The sequence below is a fragment of the Hydra vulgaris genome, chromosome 12, assembly GCF_038396675.1.
Source record: "Hydra vulgaris chromosome 12, alternate assembly HydraT2T_AEP".
NCBI lineage: Eukaryota > Metazoa > Cnidaria > Hydrozoa > Anthoathecata > Hydridae > Hydra > Hydra vulgaris.
Genome location: NC_088931.1, coordinates 56,771,778 through 56,787,451, shown reverse-complemented (window position 1 = coordinate 56,787,451; position 15,674 = coordinate 56,771,778). Strand labels below are relative to the sequence as shown.

At 29.2% G+C, this 15,674-nt stretch overlaps 1 protein-coding gene and 1 long non-coding RNA gene across 2 annotated transcripts; both read left to right on the top strand.

Annotated features, from left to right (window-relative positions):
• The first annotated feature begins 212 nt into the window (after window positions 1-212).
• LOC136088854 (uncharacterized) lies at window positions 213-3,504 on the top strand. Its single transcript, XR_010642556.1, has 3 exons — window positions 213-2,893; window positions 2,963-3,031; window positions 3,322-3,504. It is a non-coding gene; the product is annotated as an uncharacterized LOC136088854 (long non-coding RNA).
• A 5,176-nt stretch (window positions 3,505-8,680) lies between these two features.
• On the top strand, window positions 8,681-11,958 carry LOC100213583 (uncharacterized). The gene is made up of 2 exons (XM_065813808.1): window positions 8,681-9,213; window positions 10,630-11,958. The coding sequence occupies exons 1-2, from the start codon at window positions 9,008-9,010 to the stop codon at window positions 11,783-11,785; spliced, it is 1,362 nt and encodes a 453-aa protein (XP_065669880.1). The 5' UTR covers window positions 8,681-9,007; the 3' UTR covers window positions 11,786-11,958.
• Window positions 11,959-15,674: the final 3,716 nt, after the last annotated feature.

The window sequence follows — 15,674 nt, the reverse complement described above, 5'->3', positions numbered from 1 at the left end:
TGAACTTGCATCAGTCAATTGTTTGCAGATAATATACTCAAGAACTATATTCAAATATCATATGAACATGTTAGAGAATGTTCATATGATATTTGAACATCACAAATTTAATAATATTGTTGTGATATGTTATATAAATAATACCATAATAGATTATGATATGAAAATAAGATAGGATATAAAGGCAATGATCAAAGAATAAATTTACTTATAGAAATTTAGATGTTTGTTTATTAGTTTCAGAATATTATATTATGTGTGACCGCGGCCTTCTATAATAACAGGCCTTGACATCGCGCAACAAATTTGTTAAACTGAAGGCCAATTCCTAATACTGTGTTTACATTTTCATCTTTTCACATTAGACGAAAGTTTGTGTTCGCGCTTTTTTAATAAATCTTTAAAATTTGATTGGTTTATAAATTAGATAGCGCAACTTCAAGACGATAACGTTGTAAGTTTCAAGGCGTTAACATTGTAAGGTAATAATATTGTCAAACTAACGATTAGTTTTTTTAAATACCTTAAAAAATGCCTTTGAAATGCTGTGTATCTCTGTGCAAGTCGGACTATCTCAACTTCAACTACAATATCAATTACAACTACAACGAAGTTTATATGATTGTTTGTGTATTGACTACAAGTTGCCAAGTATAAGGACTTTAACACGATTGACTTCAAAAATAAGCTCAATGGAGGACCTAAGTTTTATAAATAGTATTTTTATGAATTTAAATCCATTAAAAAGAATTTCCATACTACTAATTGATGAGGTCTATGTCAAAGCTTCATTGCTTTACCAAAGAGGTGCTTTGTTTGGTCAAGCAGTAAACTACCCTGAAAAGTTAGCTAAAACAATTTTATCATTTATGATTAAATGTCTTTTTGGAGGTCCAGAATTTATATGTAGAGCTCAACCTGTTGCAAATCTTTCCTCTGAATTTCAGTTTGCTCAATGTCAACAAATTGTCTATACAATAAATAATATCGAAAATAGTAAGACACTGGTAATAATTACTGATGGTAACCAAGTAAATCAAAGATTTTTTGGAATGTTTAAAACAGTTGATAGTAAACCATGGTTAACAACATCAGGTATATATTTATTGTATGATGTGCATCTACTAGAATCTATACGAAACAATTGGTTGACAAAAAAGACTGGGGAACTTCAATTTTTGAACAATAAAGAACTTGCTTTGGCTAAGTGGAGTGATTTAGAAACTATATATAAAACTGAGTGTAATAGTCTTTTTAAACTCTCAAAACTTACAGCTAAATCAGTTTATCCAAAACCAATAGAGACAATCTGTAAAGTTTTGTTTGTCTGTTTTTTGCAAAAAAACAGTAGCTGTATTAAGAACGCATCCAGAGATTGAAAATAAAGCATTTGAAGGTACTGCTGTATTTATTGAAAAAATAATTTTTTTTCGAATGTTGTTAATGTCAAAGCACCTGGTGCTGGCATTCGGTTTAGAAATGAATTATGCAAAGAAATCCACTCAGTTGGTGATCAACAGTTACAACTGCTACGAGATATTGCTGAACTGTCAAATTTTATGAAACCTACAGGTAAGCGTGTAAAACAGCTTACGCTAGATACTAGCAATGCAATAGCGCATTCATGTTATGGCTTTGTTGATCTTGTAGAAACTTTGTTGAGTAATGGAGCAAAGTTTGTCTTATTAGGTTGGTTTTCAACAGATCCCCTTGAAAAAGCTTTTTCTAAGCTTTGACAGGGATCTGGAGGTACTTACTTTATAAACGCTAAATCTGTATTTGAAAAAATTAATATTCAACTTACTAAATTGATATTACAACTTGACATTCCTGTTGATGGTATCGATGGTCATACTTGTGACATATGTTTTAGAGATATTTCTACTGATGAAAAAGAACTTCTGGATAATATACATGATCTTGAAAGCTCAGTTAATAAATCTACATTAGTGGCTATAGTTTACATAGCTGGCTATGTGCAAAAAAGTAAAATAAAAATTTATAATGATTCTACCAATTGTTATTATAAATATGGAAGTTATCTGTATTGCCTAAACAGAGGCGGACTTGAAATTCCTTCTGATGCTCTTTTCTAATGGTCAATATTTTGCTTTTTTTTTTTCAAGGTGCTACTGACCCTTTATACAGAACATTTTGTGTTACTCAGTTTTAGTTCATTACTGCTAAATATTAATTTAAAATCACAAAAAAACAATGCAGAGTATATTCTAATATTCTGCTAAAGAATTACTCACTAATTACCACTCCCAAAATACTAAAGCTATCATAAATTATGTGAAAATTAGTTTTGTAATTAATTATGCTATTTACTAGTTATGTTTTTTATTTTCTCATTAGCCTATATGTCTTTCAATATGTTTGGATTTGTATATATTTACCCTGTTGAGATATATTGATAAAACTTTTTTTTTGCTTGAATCAGCTTTTGTTGGTGCTTTTTATTGTTGGTGATTTTTATTGTTACCATTTTTAGCAAAAAAAAAATTAAAAATACAGTTATCTTTCTAATATATAGATATATACTTTGTTATGGTTCTGCTTGTTATTGATGCTATTTGATGTTACATAAATATTCTTAATGAAATTTGAAATACGAAAAATATGATTATCTTTTAACAACTTTTTGGTTTTCTTTTTATATTTCCGTCTTTACTAGAGATTATTATTAGAAAACATAGACTGCCATTACACCCTACCTAATATAAAAATATATCAATATAAGTAAAAGTGAAAGTTTAATCGGCCTTCAGTTTTTACGGCATTTTGTGCGATGTCAAGGCCTGTTATTATAGAAGGCCGTGTGTGTGACGAAAAAGTAAAGATACTTTTGCATCCAGTGGCTATTGCACCCAACGTCTACATCATTGAAAAAGTAGGTTTTTACAGTTTTGTTTTTGTTTTTTTGTTTAACTACTTATCCTAATTGATCACTTTTTTTCAGGATTCTCCTCATGGGTTCAAGCACATTACGCATAATATGTGTTCAATTACCCATAATACGTTAGTCATTGTAAGTAATAAATTAGGAAATAATTATTTGTGAAATATTGTAGTCATTAATGACTTCAACCTGGCTAATAATTAAAATTGCTCGACTAATAAGGTTCCTTATTAAAATTGCTCTCTCTCTCTCTCTCTCTCTCTCTCTCTCTCTCTCTCTCTCTCTCTCTCTCTCTCTCTCTCTCTCTCTCTCTCTCTCTCTCTCTCTCTCTCTCTCTCTCTCTCTCTCTCTCTCTCTCTCTCTCTCTCTGTATATATATATATATATATATATATATTTGTATTTATTTATTTTTTTAGAAAATGTTTGAAGAAAGTTAGAAGATACTAAAAACCTTGGTATTATGGAAGCCGAAGCGATTTAATTAATTCAATCGCCAAAAAACGGCGTGTAAATCGCAAAAGAAAAAATAATATTTTTAATATTCATTTTGGATGTATTGATTAATTGCATTTATTTTAAAATAAATTCATTTTGCAACACGTTTTTTAATTTTATAAAATTTCGTCCTAATAATTTATGGTAAATCCCACATAGGTTATAGGTGAAAAACATCACATGTAAAAGATCAAAAATGGGATAAAGTAGCAAATACCAGATTAAGTTAAGCCTCTCTGAAAGCTTCGATGATTAATTTTAAATTACTATTTAAGTAATTTTTAAATTAAAAGAATTTTAAAAATTATCATAGAAGCATTCGGACTTTCATTTGTCTAGTATTGACTACTTTTATACCATTTGGATTAAAATATGTGGCATTTAAGATCTATAACATGTAGTATTTTCCACCTATATCCCATGTAGGATTTACCACATAAAACCCATGTGGGATTTACCATATGAAACCCACATGGGACAAAATAATAATCCCCATATGGGTTACATATGGTAAAAACCCACGCGTATCCCATATGGGATTTGCCATATGGAATCCATGTGGGATTTACCATATGAAACCCACATGGGACAAAATAATAATCCCCACATGGGTTACATATGGAAAAAATCCACGCGTATCCCATGTGCGCTTTTTCACTGGGGCACATGCATGGGATTTTTTGATGTTCCAGATAGGACACATTCATACATTGTGCAAACTCCAAACTTAAGTATGTTTATATATATGCCAAATGAGGAGGCCTTGCAAAAAATTGGGATGGCGGCGGCCTGGGAACAAAAAGCCCTCAAACGCTTGCCCTCTCCCCCTGCCCATACGTGAGGGCACTAATGTAGTAAAATTTTCAACTTTACATCTAAAACTAAGTTTAAATTGATCAACAGATTTTAAATTTCGTTGAAATATATTGTAAAATTTACATCCCCTCTTTTTTTTTGGGGGGGGGGCAGAAAATTTGCATGGTCATAACTTTTGTAACTTACAATATTTTTCTACAAAAATTAAAATCTGTAGATAAATTTAAACTTTGTTTTAGATAGTAAAATTGAAAATTTTACAACATTAGTGCCCTCACGTATGGGCAGGGAGGGGGGACAAGCGTTTGATGGCTTTTTGTTCCCAGGCCGCCGCCATATCAATTTTTGTAAGGACATAGATATAAACATACTTAAGTTTAGAGTTTGTACGAAGTGTCCTATCTAGAACATCAAAAAATCCTGCGGGCGCCCATGCACACATGCCACCCCTTATATACTGGCCCTGAGTAAGGCATATTTCAGGCAACCTATTTTTTGAGTCAACAAAAAACAGGTTTTAGCAGTGCCGTGGCTAATGGGTCGGAGTCCCCCCAAAAAAAACGTGTCATAAGGGTCTCAAAATCCTTCAAATTTTACCGCTAGGTTTTGCTAAAATATAAAGCTCCTTAAATTAGCAAAAGAACACAAAATTTGCTGTCCCCCCCCCTTACCCCCACCCCTCAAATTTAGGGGTATGAGTAGCCTTCCCTCGACACTGAGTTTTAGCTTTTGCTTTTAATATTACTGATTGCGTAAGACTCGTTTTTTACGGACTTATTAAAAGGGGTGCCTGAAAAAAACGTCCGCCTTAAGAATAGTTTATTTTTATTTGATTCGTTATTAAAACAAAATAAAAGTACATTACAGCTTTACCAGGAATGGAACTCGGCTCTCCGCCGTCAATGTCCTTAACATAAACCTCTCGATCAAGAACTTACATTAATAGATTCTAATTTAACTTAATATTAAAATTAATATTTGTTTATGTATTTGAAGACGTCTTTAAATTGCGCAAACAAAGGGCTCTGGGGACGTATAAAGTATCTAAGGTACCTCCTCCACCTTTTTTTTTCAATAAACTTTTTTATTGAAAAAAAAAAAGTTGGAGGAAGGGGGTATTTGAAAAACGTATGTACTTTTTAAGGGGGGTGGGGACTTAAAAGTACACATGGCAGCAGGTGGAATGGGCATAATTTCAAATTTTTTAGCTTACGTACTTTATGGACGACCCCTTAACAGTGGATAAGACTTATTTATGTTTAAACTTAAATTCAAAATTATCTAATCAACCGCAACATCCGTTTTAATTCAAAGTTATCCAATCAAAGTTTAAATTGCATAAATTTTACTATAAAGTTGCGTAACTTCACAGGCTATGAATACGCTGCAAAGATTTCTGCACCTTTTCAAGATGCTATTGAAAACTTGAAAGTTGTAATTAAGAAACGTAAGATGTAATTTAAAAGATAAAAGTTGTAATTGAGAAAAGTATAAAGAATACAAAGTTCTTTGTATTTCGAATTTTGTAATATACTTTGTAATTAATAAAAATTTTGTCCTAATATACTTTGTAATTAATAAAAAACCTCCAATGCCTTTTTATTAAAATAAAAAGGCATTGGAGGTTTACGCAGTAACTGGAAAAATCCTATTGGGTGTCAAATAAAACTTTATTTTATTTTTATTTGTGAAAAATTTAATTGAGATTTCAGATGAATAATAAATAAAACACAAATAATTTATTTACATAAAAATTTAAAATTTAAATTTAAACAACGTCATTAAAAATCATTGCAATATTCAGTTAAGCACCAACTTGGACGTCTTCCATATTTAAAATCGCTGCGTAATGCGTTAATTTTAATTTTGGACCAGGTAGTTTCCACTGGGTTTAACATTTGATTGTAGGGTCCTAAACAACTGAGCTGATGAATTTTCAAACACCCTTTCCAAGGGGGAGCGTGACACGGTGCATTGTCTGTTACGACAACCAAATCCTCTAAACGATTCCCGGATGTTTCCCACTGGTTAAACAAAGCCAACATCCACTCGTTACAAGAATCTGCTTTAAATAATCCTCTGCGAGTTTCCATCATGACAATATTTGTTGCTGAAATAGCTGCAATCAAATGTTTGTTTGCACCTTTTGAAGGAGGTATTTTCATTATTGCTCTTTTCCCCTATTTGGCACGTCCTTGCGTTTTTCTACAAAAAAGATTAAAATTTGTTTCATCCAACCAAACTTTCTGATGACCATTTGCAATGTGTTCGTTAATGCTCCTAACATATTCAGATCTTTTTTGTTTGTTTTCATTACTATTCATTGTGGTAGGCTCCTTGTGCACTTTTTAAAATGAAAATAGTCTGCCTTCGAGGTAGGGGAGAACGGGGTGAGATGGGACAAAAAAATTTGCTTGCGTGCTGAGCTTTAAATTTTCCACAAAAACCATACAAATCGATTTAAAACTATAGTCCAATGAATTGTCATGTTAAATTATTGCAAAACCCATTATTTACCCATCAAATTAAGTTCAAGGGCTTGGTTTTTTAAAGTGACACTGTTTGTCCCATGTCACCCCATGTTGGGGTGAAATGGGACAAAAATAGAAACAAATAATTTGAAGCATTATTTTATTGTTTATTTTACTCCTTGTAAAACATAACAATACGCAAAATTTATTAATGTTTAACAAAAATAAAATACCATTCTAAATGCATTTGTAACTTTGTTCAACAGGTTGCTTGATGTTTAAATTGAGTCAAAATTACGTTGATGTCTGAGGGGGTAATAGATTCCGCTAAATCAAGTTCCCATCTCACCCCGTTCTCCCCTAATTGGCAATTGTGGTTGTGCTGACGCTAATATTAAATTGTCTTAATATCCTTGTTTTAATGGCCACCGATGTCAATAAACAGTCACTTTCAACCCATGTTAGTGTTACTTCGATTTGATCATCGGTTAATTTTTTTGGTTTAAAACTACCTCTTCCAATAAAATTTAAATTTCCGCTGCAGATCCAATTGTATGCTGTCTTATATTTGACACCTAAAGTTTGCCCCAGAGTAACCCAATCGTCTTTTCGCTCAGCACATTCAATTACTCTTCTTCTATCATTCGATGAAGATAAAATATAATGTTTTCTTTCATCTTGTTCAGTTGTATGTATTTCATGTCTACAAATTGGACAAGGTGGTTCTGGTTGTTCCAGAAGTGGTTGTAAACAAATTTGGTGAAATAAATGCTTGCACGGATTCAATTTAATAACAGACTTTCTATTCATAGTGTATTGACAAATAACACAACGATCTTTGAATTCCATTACTGTATTACTGTATTGCTGGTGCATACAAATGCTAAATTTGATGTTATTAACTTATTAAAATGCATGTACAAAAAGATCTTTTATAATGACCTTTAAGCTTACATTGAATTCGCAATTACATATGTTTTTTCATTTGCATCTTAATTGCAACTTTTGTTTTTCAAATTACATATTGCAATTTCTTATTTACATGTTGGGTTTCTCAATTAGATTTTAAAATTTCTTAATTACATGTTGTGTGTCTTAATTACATATTGCAACTTCTAAATTACATGTTATATTTCTCAATTATATCTTACTTTTCTTAATTACAACTTTCAAGTTCTTAATTAGTTCTTGAAAAGGTGTAGTTTTTAATATTTTTAAAATGTTAAAAATTGAAGTAGATGGTCAACCACAAAAAAATTGCAAAAACTGAAACACAACCACAAAAAAATTGCAAAAAATGAAATTGTTTATTGAAATTTTCTAAAAAGATTAATTAAGAATAATTAAAACAAAAAAATAGAATTTTGGACCCCTCCCCTCCCCCTATTTATACTGACATTGCACATAACATACTTCTCTTATTGTTTTTGATAATACTTACGTTTATTTGCGTAACGCTTACGTAATGCTTACGTAATGCTTACTTTTATGATAAAATAAAAAAGATTAGTATAACTGTTGATGAAAGAGCAAAAACTTAATTTTAAGTTAATCTGACTTTTTATATTTTTTATATAAAAAAATAATGGTTTCAATCTGTAAAAAGCATTTGTTTTTATTTTAACATATTATTAGCACTGTAAAAACCCCTTTAAACAATTATTTGCGATTTATTTTTAAATTCCGGCATTGAGTATTTATAATCTAATAATAATTTATACTATTCAAAAATTATTGAGCAAAATATTTAAATGAGCCAAACATTTTTTTTTAATTAACAATCTGATTTTTCCAATATTACTAGTGTGCTTTTTCCAATATTACTATTAAAATCCAAAAAATTTTTTTGCATCCGTCTATAACCTGAATACAACTCCATTTTTTTATATAACAGCTCTATAGATAGCCAGCTCAAATTCAACTACGATGTTTACAATTGCGGCTTAAGATTTAGTCTGCCTTGAAACAGTAAAAATATTCAAGAAGCACGCCCACTTAAGTAAACATACAAACCAAGAAAAAAAGTTTTTCTACAAATATTTTGAAAGCTTTGATGATATGGATTAAAGTATCTACAATCAAATAATTTTTGTCACGTGATATTGTTAACGCTTCAGTGTTTCTTTTATGAAACTTTATTAAATAATAAAAACAATCCACGATCGCTCAAATATCTATACTCGATTATTTAGATTCCTTCGAAAACTTTTATACATAAAATATTTTTTACTTAAATATTACTTTTTTGAAAACTGAAAAGTTTTAAAAATTTCAAGAAGTATTGTCTAAGTTAGTTATTGATATTTATTATTTATTTACAATGGCAGTATCGTGGAGCGTAAGCAAGAGAACGCAAGGAAATGATATTTTTAAATCAATAACAGATGGTCTTGCGCCAGTCTTAAAGGAAACACGACTAAACGAGGCATTAAAGTTGTACCAAGAAGCTATTAATTCAGCAGCATTCAGCGAAGAAAGAAATAGTGCTTACAAAAACCATGGCATTACAGCTCTTAGTCTTTTCAAGTAATGCTTATAAATTGTTCTTTTTAAAAACATATAAAGCAGTTAAGTTTCGAAATAGAAAAAAGTTTATTTTCATAAACTTGCAAAAGACTTTTTAAAAAGGAGTTCATGTTTTGCTCTTCCCCCTTAAAGTAAAAGTAAATATTTCTGTATTTTTATATTAACTTTAATTAAGTTCACATTTTATTTACAATTATAAACTATATAACTTATATTAAGAAATTTTAACTCTGTTGAAACAACTAAATAATGCCCATTTGTAAATCACTTCTATAAAACTTTAGAACAAGATTGAAGATGCTCTGGCACTCAGTAAAGTGACGATACTTCCATAACTATATAAAGCTTTTGTTTAGTTATTATTCTGTCTTATCTTTTATTTAATAGAAGCCCTTAAATGCTAAACTTAAAGAATTAGAAGGTAAAGCTTCAAAATGTATCAAAAAGCAGAAAAAGAATTTAAAATGTTAGCTTTGAAAACTTGTAAAAGAAATATAAAAATAGTGGTAATGCTCCTCCTATAAAAAAGAAACATCAAACAAACAAACGTATGGTTTATTATTCTCCCTAAAAAAATATTTAATGTTGTTATTTATTGCACCCGTTATAGAAAAGGGACGTATGTCCATTTTTGCCAAAAATGAGAAATTTGGACAGCAAAAACTATGGAATATCATCAATGTTATCTTAAAGTATTAAGCTTCGATTATTTATAATTAATGAGTTATTAATAATTTAAAAAAAGGTGTATATGCCATCGTGTTGATAACCGTTATAGAAAAGAGACGTATCGGGCAATGCGAATTTTTTTTTTGCATTTTGGAGATACAACCCTTTTCTAAAACGCGTGCGATATATATATATATATATATATATATATGTATATATATATATATATATATATATATATATATATATATATATATATATATATATATATATATATATATATATTAGTTTTACTATTTAATATTTAAATAGTAATCATATTATTATCAAAATTCAAAATATATTATGATGATTAACTCCAGGGATTACAGGAGCATTTTTAGATGTTTGAGAAACATTACTTTCAGAAATTTCAAACTTTTTTAATGGTTATATGAAATGTATGCTTTGCAAAAAATCACAGTGATTGGAGCGTCTACACATTAAATAATCTAAAGTTGACCCCTCCCTAAATCATATGTGTTGGCAACAAATTACGGAATTTTATGCTATAACTATTAAAAACTAAATTTACATTATTCGAGAGATTTCAAATTTCATTTTATAATATTTTAGGTTTGGAAATTATAACAATGCTTCAAATACTTCTCAAGTTTGAATTTTGCTCCAAGTCTTAAATTCAACTTTTTCAAGCATCAAAAAAAGCTGCCGTGATTTCTAAACTAGTTTTTTATTTTTTTTGTTTAGAGTTTACTTATCTAGGGCAAATGAAAAACCATTACGTACATTCAATTTTTATATGCAAGTTTGCCAAAGCAGCCTCTTTCTTTCTCTTGAAAACTCGATCAATAAACCAAACGAATGGAAACATCATATTATTCAAAAATCAATTGAGGCCATTGAACTTTATATAAACTGTCTTTTATTTGAAAAAGAATACTCTCTACAAATATCTTCTTTAAATGAGTTAATTCAACAAAATAAAATTTTAAAAATCGTTAAAGTCTACATAACTTATCGACTCTCGAACTTGCATCACCAACTTTCAATAAAATATTTAGATGAAAAAGAAATTAACGAAAGCTTCAAGTCAATTAACGATTGTAATTATTTTTACGAAGAATGTTTTAGATATAATAAACAAGTAAATGCAGAACACATCGATGTAGAGTTTAATTTTTGGAGCGATCTTGATCAGCTAAAAACTAGTATTGATCTGCAAATATGCATTCTTGACGGACTTAAAGCAAAACACGAAGCAGATTTAACTTATCATAAATGTATCAACGAAAGTGAGTCAGTTGATATAGAGTTAGCCTGGAACGCAATTGATATGTATCGTGTTGCAATAAAAGCAACTGCAACAAAAGATATTGAGCTAGAAGCTGAAATTACAAGTATAATCGGCGTCATCTACGAAAAAATTCTTCTAATTAAGGAACGAGCGAAGCAATGCTACAGGCATGCTCTTGGTTTAGCAGAATCTATGAAACCAAAATTGTTTACAGCTGAAGCTTGGTATATAAGAGCTGTCAATGCAATCAATAAGTTTCAAAAAGAAGTTGTTGACGAAGAAGAAAAAGTTAAGGAAGCGGAAAAAGAAAAAGTCATAAGCAGAATAAAGGAAGATTTAAACAAAATAAGAGAAAATGCATCAATTTCATATAAACACTTTTTAATCTTTATCTATGAAAACTATCCTCCTAAGGATTCTGCTCACAAACTTGATAAGAATGAAATGAAAGAAAAAGACGATTGGTGTTTAAAAGAAGAATACAAAAAATCATTAATTCATTATCACCCAGACAAGAACAAAGGGGAAATTTATGGCATGGAATGGTTCTTTATTGTTGACGAAATAAGCAAGCATCTTGGAAGAATTTATAATATTATGAAAAGTTAAGCTTTTCTTTATCTTAATTATTTTTTATGTATATAAAATTTATTGTTTTACTTAAAAAAAAAAAGTACAGTTTTATCTTAAGTACAGGTTTACAACTTTTTTTATGATTTTTTTTATGTTTTTAATGCTTTTAAAATTTATTAATATTTTTATGGCAAAAAAGTAGAGAAAAAGTTTGTCGTATTTGTTTTATATATTTTTATCTATCTATTATAATAAAAGGATTAAAAAAGGGTACAAAAAAACAAAATGCTTTCATAAGCATAAAAAACAGAATGCTTTTAAAAACATAAATATCAGAATACTTTTAAAACCATAAAAAGTTTAACTTTATTTTTTTCTCGCTGTTCAAAAATCAGTTTTTGATTGGATTAATGCATATTTTTAAAATTGTCCTGGCATGTTGAAAATTTCCCCTTCGATAATCTTAAAAGTGAATCTTCTTCAAACAGATTTTTTAAAGCATTATTAACTTTATGGATAAACTTAAAATAACATTGTAAATGAGCCATAAATTTTAGTTGATAAACGAAGTCAATTTGCAATGCATATTGGTTTATTCCACGAGAAAGTGGAAGAAAAAAGATTCAACAACGACACATTAAACCTTTCACCTTATTAAAATCTTTTTTCAACTTCTGAAGAATAATGTTAGTAAAATTCTTTTAAAAACTATATCTTGTCATTATTTTGTTATAAAGTTATTATGGTTTTATAACCATTTTCTATATTTCTATTGAGTAACGTTAAGAAATTTTCCAGTGCTACATTTTTAAATAAATAGGGCAGGGTAACATGAGCTTTTTATTCCAGCTACTTTTAACTTTGGGGAAAATATATTTAAAGCAAAATAAGTAATTTTCTGAGGAAAACTTAAAATCTTGATTAGAAATTTTTTTAACGAAATCATTTGGGGTAATTTGGGTCTATAGCATATTTTTAGTTTTTTTTTAATGAAACCTACTCATAGTAAAGTATAAATAAAGTTAGTATCGACAGTATCATACCAGGGAAAGTTAAATATTTTTGTATTTTGTATCACATTTGCGTCTCCTAAAAAAAAAGAAGGTCCTCCATTCCTTAGATATTTGACGACTATCAGATTCTGTTGGAGTAAGGGTCCTCCATTATCGCCCCCCTGGAGCCGTTACTGACTTCAATAGAAGCTTTAAATGCAAAAGAACTTTACAATTTTAAAGCACCAAAGTAAAAATACAAAATAATTTTTTTAATCTCGAACAGCCATTTCGTAAAGAATGTAAAGCTTTTTTGTGCTCTAATTACCGTAGGATTTTTTTACCTCTTTTCTATTTATATAAAATAAAAAATGCTATAATTTTCCATATTTGATAAGTAATATTAAAATTTGAAAGTCCAAATCCAAGTCAAAACTCAAGAGCTTGGTTTAAGCATGATAAAACTTAATAGAAGAATGAATTAAAATTGTAAGCATATTTTAAAAATGAGATTTTAAAGCAACCGTTATAATTTAGAGATTTAAAGCTGTCGTGGTCCTAATGGTTAGAGTTCTGGCTCAGAACCAAAAGGTCCGAGATTTAATGCTGGCTATGGCCATAAGCTATATTGGTAAATAAGGAGGCCCGAACTTCCTACTAAAATTTTCTTCCACGGTGATACACGAGAAAAAAAAATCGGCTAATCCTATTAAGTACTTAGTAAGTCGTATTGCTAATACTTACTAAGTTCCTGACGAGTGCTCGCACGGAACTCAGTAGTATAAGCAGTTTTTAATCGGAACTTAGTTGAAATACTCAGGTTTTATTTGGCCATTAGCCGTATTAATAAGTTTTAGTCGGAAATATGTGTTAAACTTCAACACATTTTTCTTGAAAAATAAATTTAAATTTAAAAATTTACAAATAATTATTTTTAAATTTTTACTTTCGTACAGATAACTAAAAACTCTTTCCTAATTTAACAACATCTTTTAATTAACAAACCTACTCGCGTAATTTAACAACATTATTCTTTTAATTAACAAACCTACTCGCGTAATTTAACAACATTATTCCTTTAATTAACAAACCTACTCGCGTAATTTAACAACATTATTCTTTTAATTAACAAACCTACTCGCGTAATTTAACAAAAGCAAAGTGCTGAGGGAAGTAAAAAGTCAGATTAATGAATTTAATATTGAGGCGTTTAGAAAATATTTACTTAAAGTAAACTGGAAACAACTCAATAATTGCAAAGATGCTAATATAGCTTATGATATTTTATACAATGAGTTCATTAATGCTTACAATAAAGCGTTTCCGAAGAAGGAAATAAAAATTAAGCTTAAAAGCCTGCAAAGTCCCTGGATTACAAAAGGGCTTATTAAATCTTCAAAGAAAAAACAAAGATTATATGAAAAATTCTTAAAAAATTAAACTTAACAAAATGAAAAAAATATAAAATTCACAAAAACCTGTTTGAAAACATGAAAAGAAAAGCTAAAAAAAATATTTCTCAAAATCACTACAAATTAATATTGGAAATAACAAAAAAACTTGGGATATAATAAAAGAAGGGATAGAAAAAAATAAACAAGATCATGGTAATACTTTACCAAAATATGTATACACTGAAGATGAATGAACAGTAATTAATGAGCGAAAAGTTATTGCAAAGAGTTTTAATAATTTTTTTATAAACGTTGGTAAAAACCTAGCAAATAAAATAACTCCCGTAAACAAAAATTTTAAATCATATATGAAAGAAGAGGACTGCGTGATGAATGAGTTTGAAGTATCTCCTGATGAACTTCGGTTTGCTTTTAATATGTTAAAACCAAACAAAAGCTCAGGTCTTGATGAATCAGCCCTAGGGTAGTTAAAGAAGTTTTTGATATTATTGATAACCCCTTACTAATTATTATTAATCTTTCATTTAATAATGGAATTTTTCCTGAACTTTTAAAACTAGCAAGAGGTTCCAATTTTTAAAGACGGTGATATTTCTAAATTATCTAATTATAGACCTATCTCAATACTTCCATGTTTTTTTTAAAATTCTAGAGAGAATAATCTATAATAGGCTATACAATTATTTTATAAAACATAAATTGCTTAATAATAATCAATACGGATTTAGAAAAGGGCACTCGACAGAACATGCAGCAATTAAATTAGTTAAATAAATTTTAAACGGATTTAAAAACAACCAATATACCCTTAGGGTTTTTATTGACCTCTCAAAGGCTTTCGATACTGTGGACCATAATATCCTTTTTTACAAACTTAGAAATTATGGAGTCAAAAATAATAATTATAAATGGTTTTTTTCCTATCTTAATAATCGCAAACAATGTGTATCTTATGACAAAACCTGTACTAAACATTTCTTGCGGAGCTCCACAGGGATCTATTCTAGGGCCTTTATTATTTATTATCTATATAAGCGATAATTACTTATTTTCTAGTGTATCAAACTTTAATCTTTTTGCTGACGTTTTTAGGTTTTTTATACCCACTCAAACATAGAGTTAGTCTTTATCACTATGAATCGTGAACTTGACAACCTCAAAGAATGGTTGAGAGCCAACAAACTATCTCTAAACAAAACTAAAATCAAATATGTTTTTCTAAATCCTCCAAATCTGAAACTTTGCCCCTAAAACCCCCAAATATTTCAATAGAAAAAACTAACCTCCAACTGATATTCTGTATTAAATTCTTAGGCGTTTTACTTCACGAACAGATAAGTTGGAAAGACCACATTAGTTTAATAGAAAATAAAATTTCAAAGAGTATTGGAACAATGTACAAGTCAAAACATATGTTGGATAAAAACTACTTAAAACTTATCTACTTTTCATTTATCCATAGCTATATCAGTTATTGTAATATTGCGTGGGCCAGCACTTATCCATCAAAATTAACGC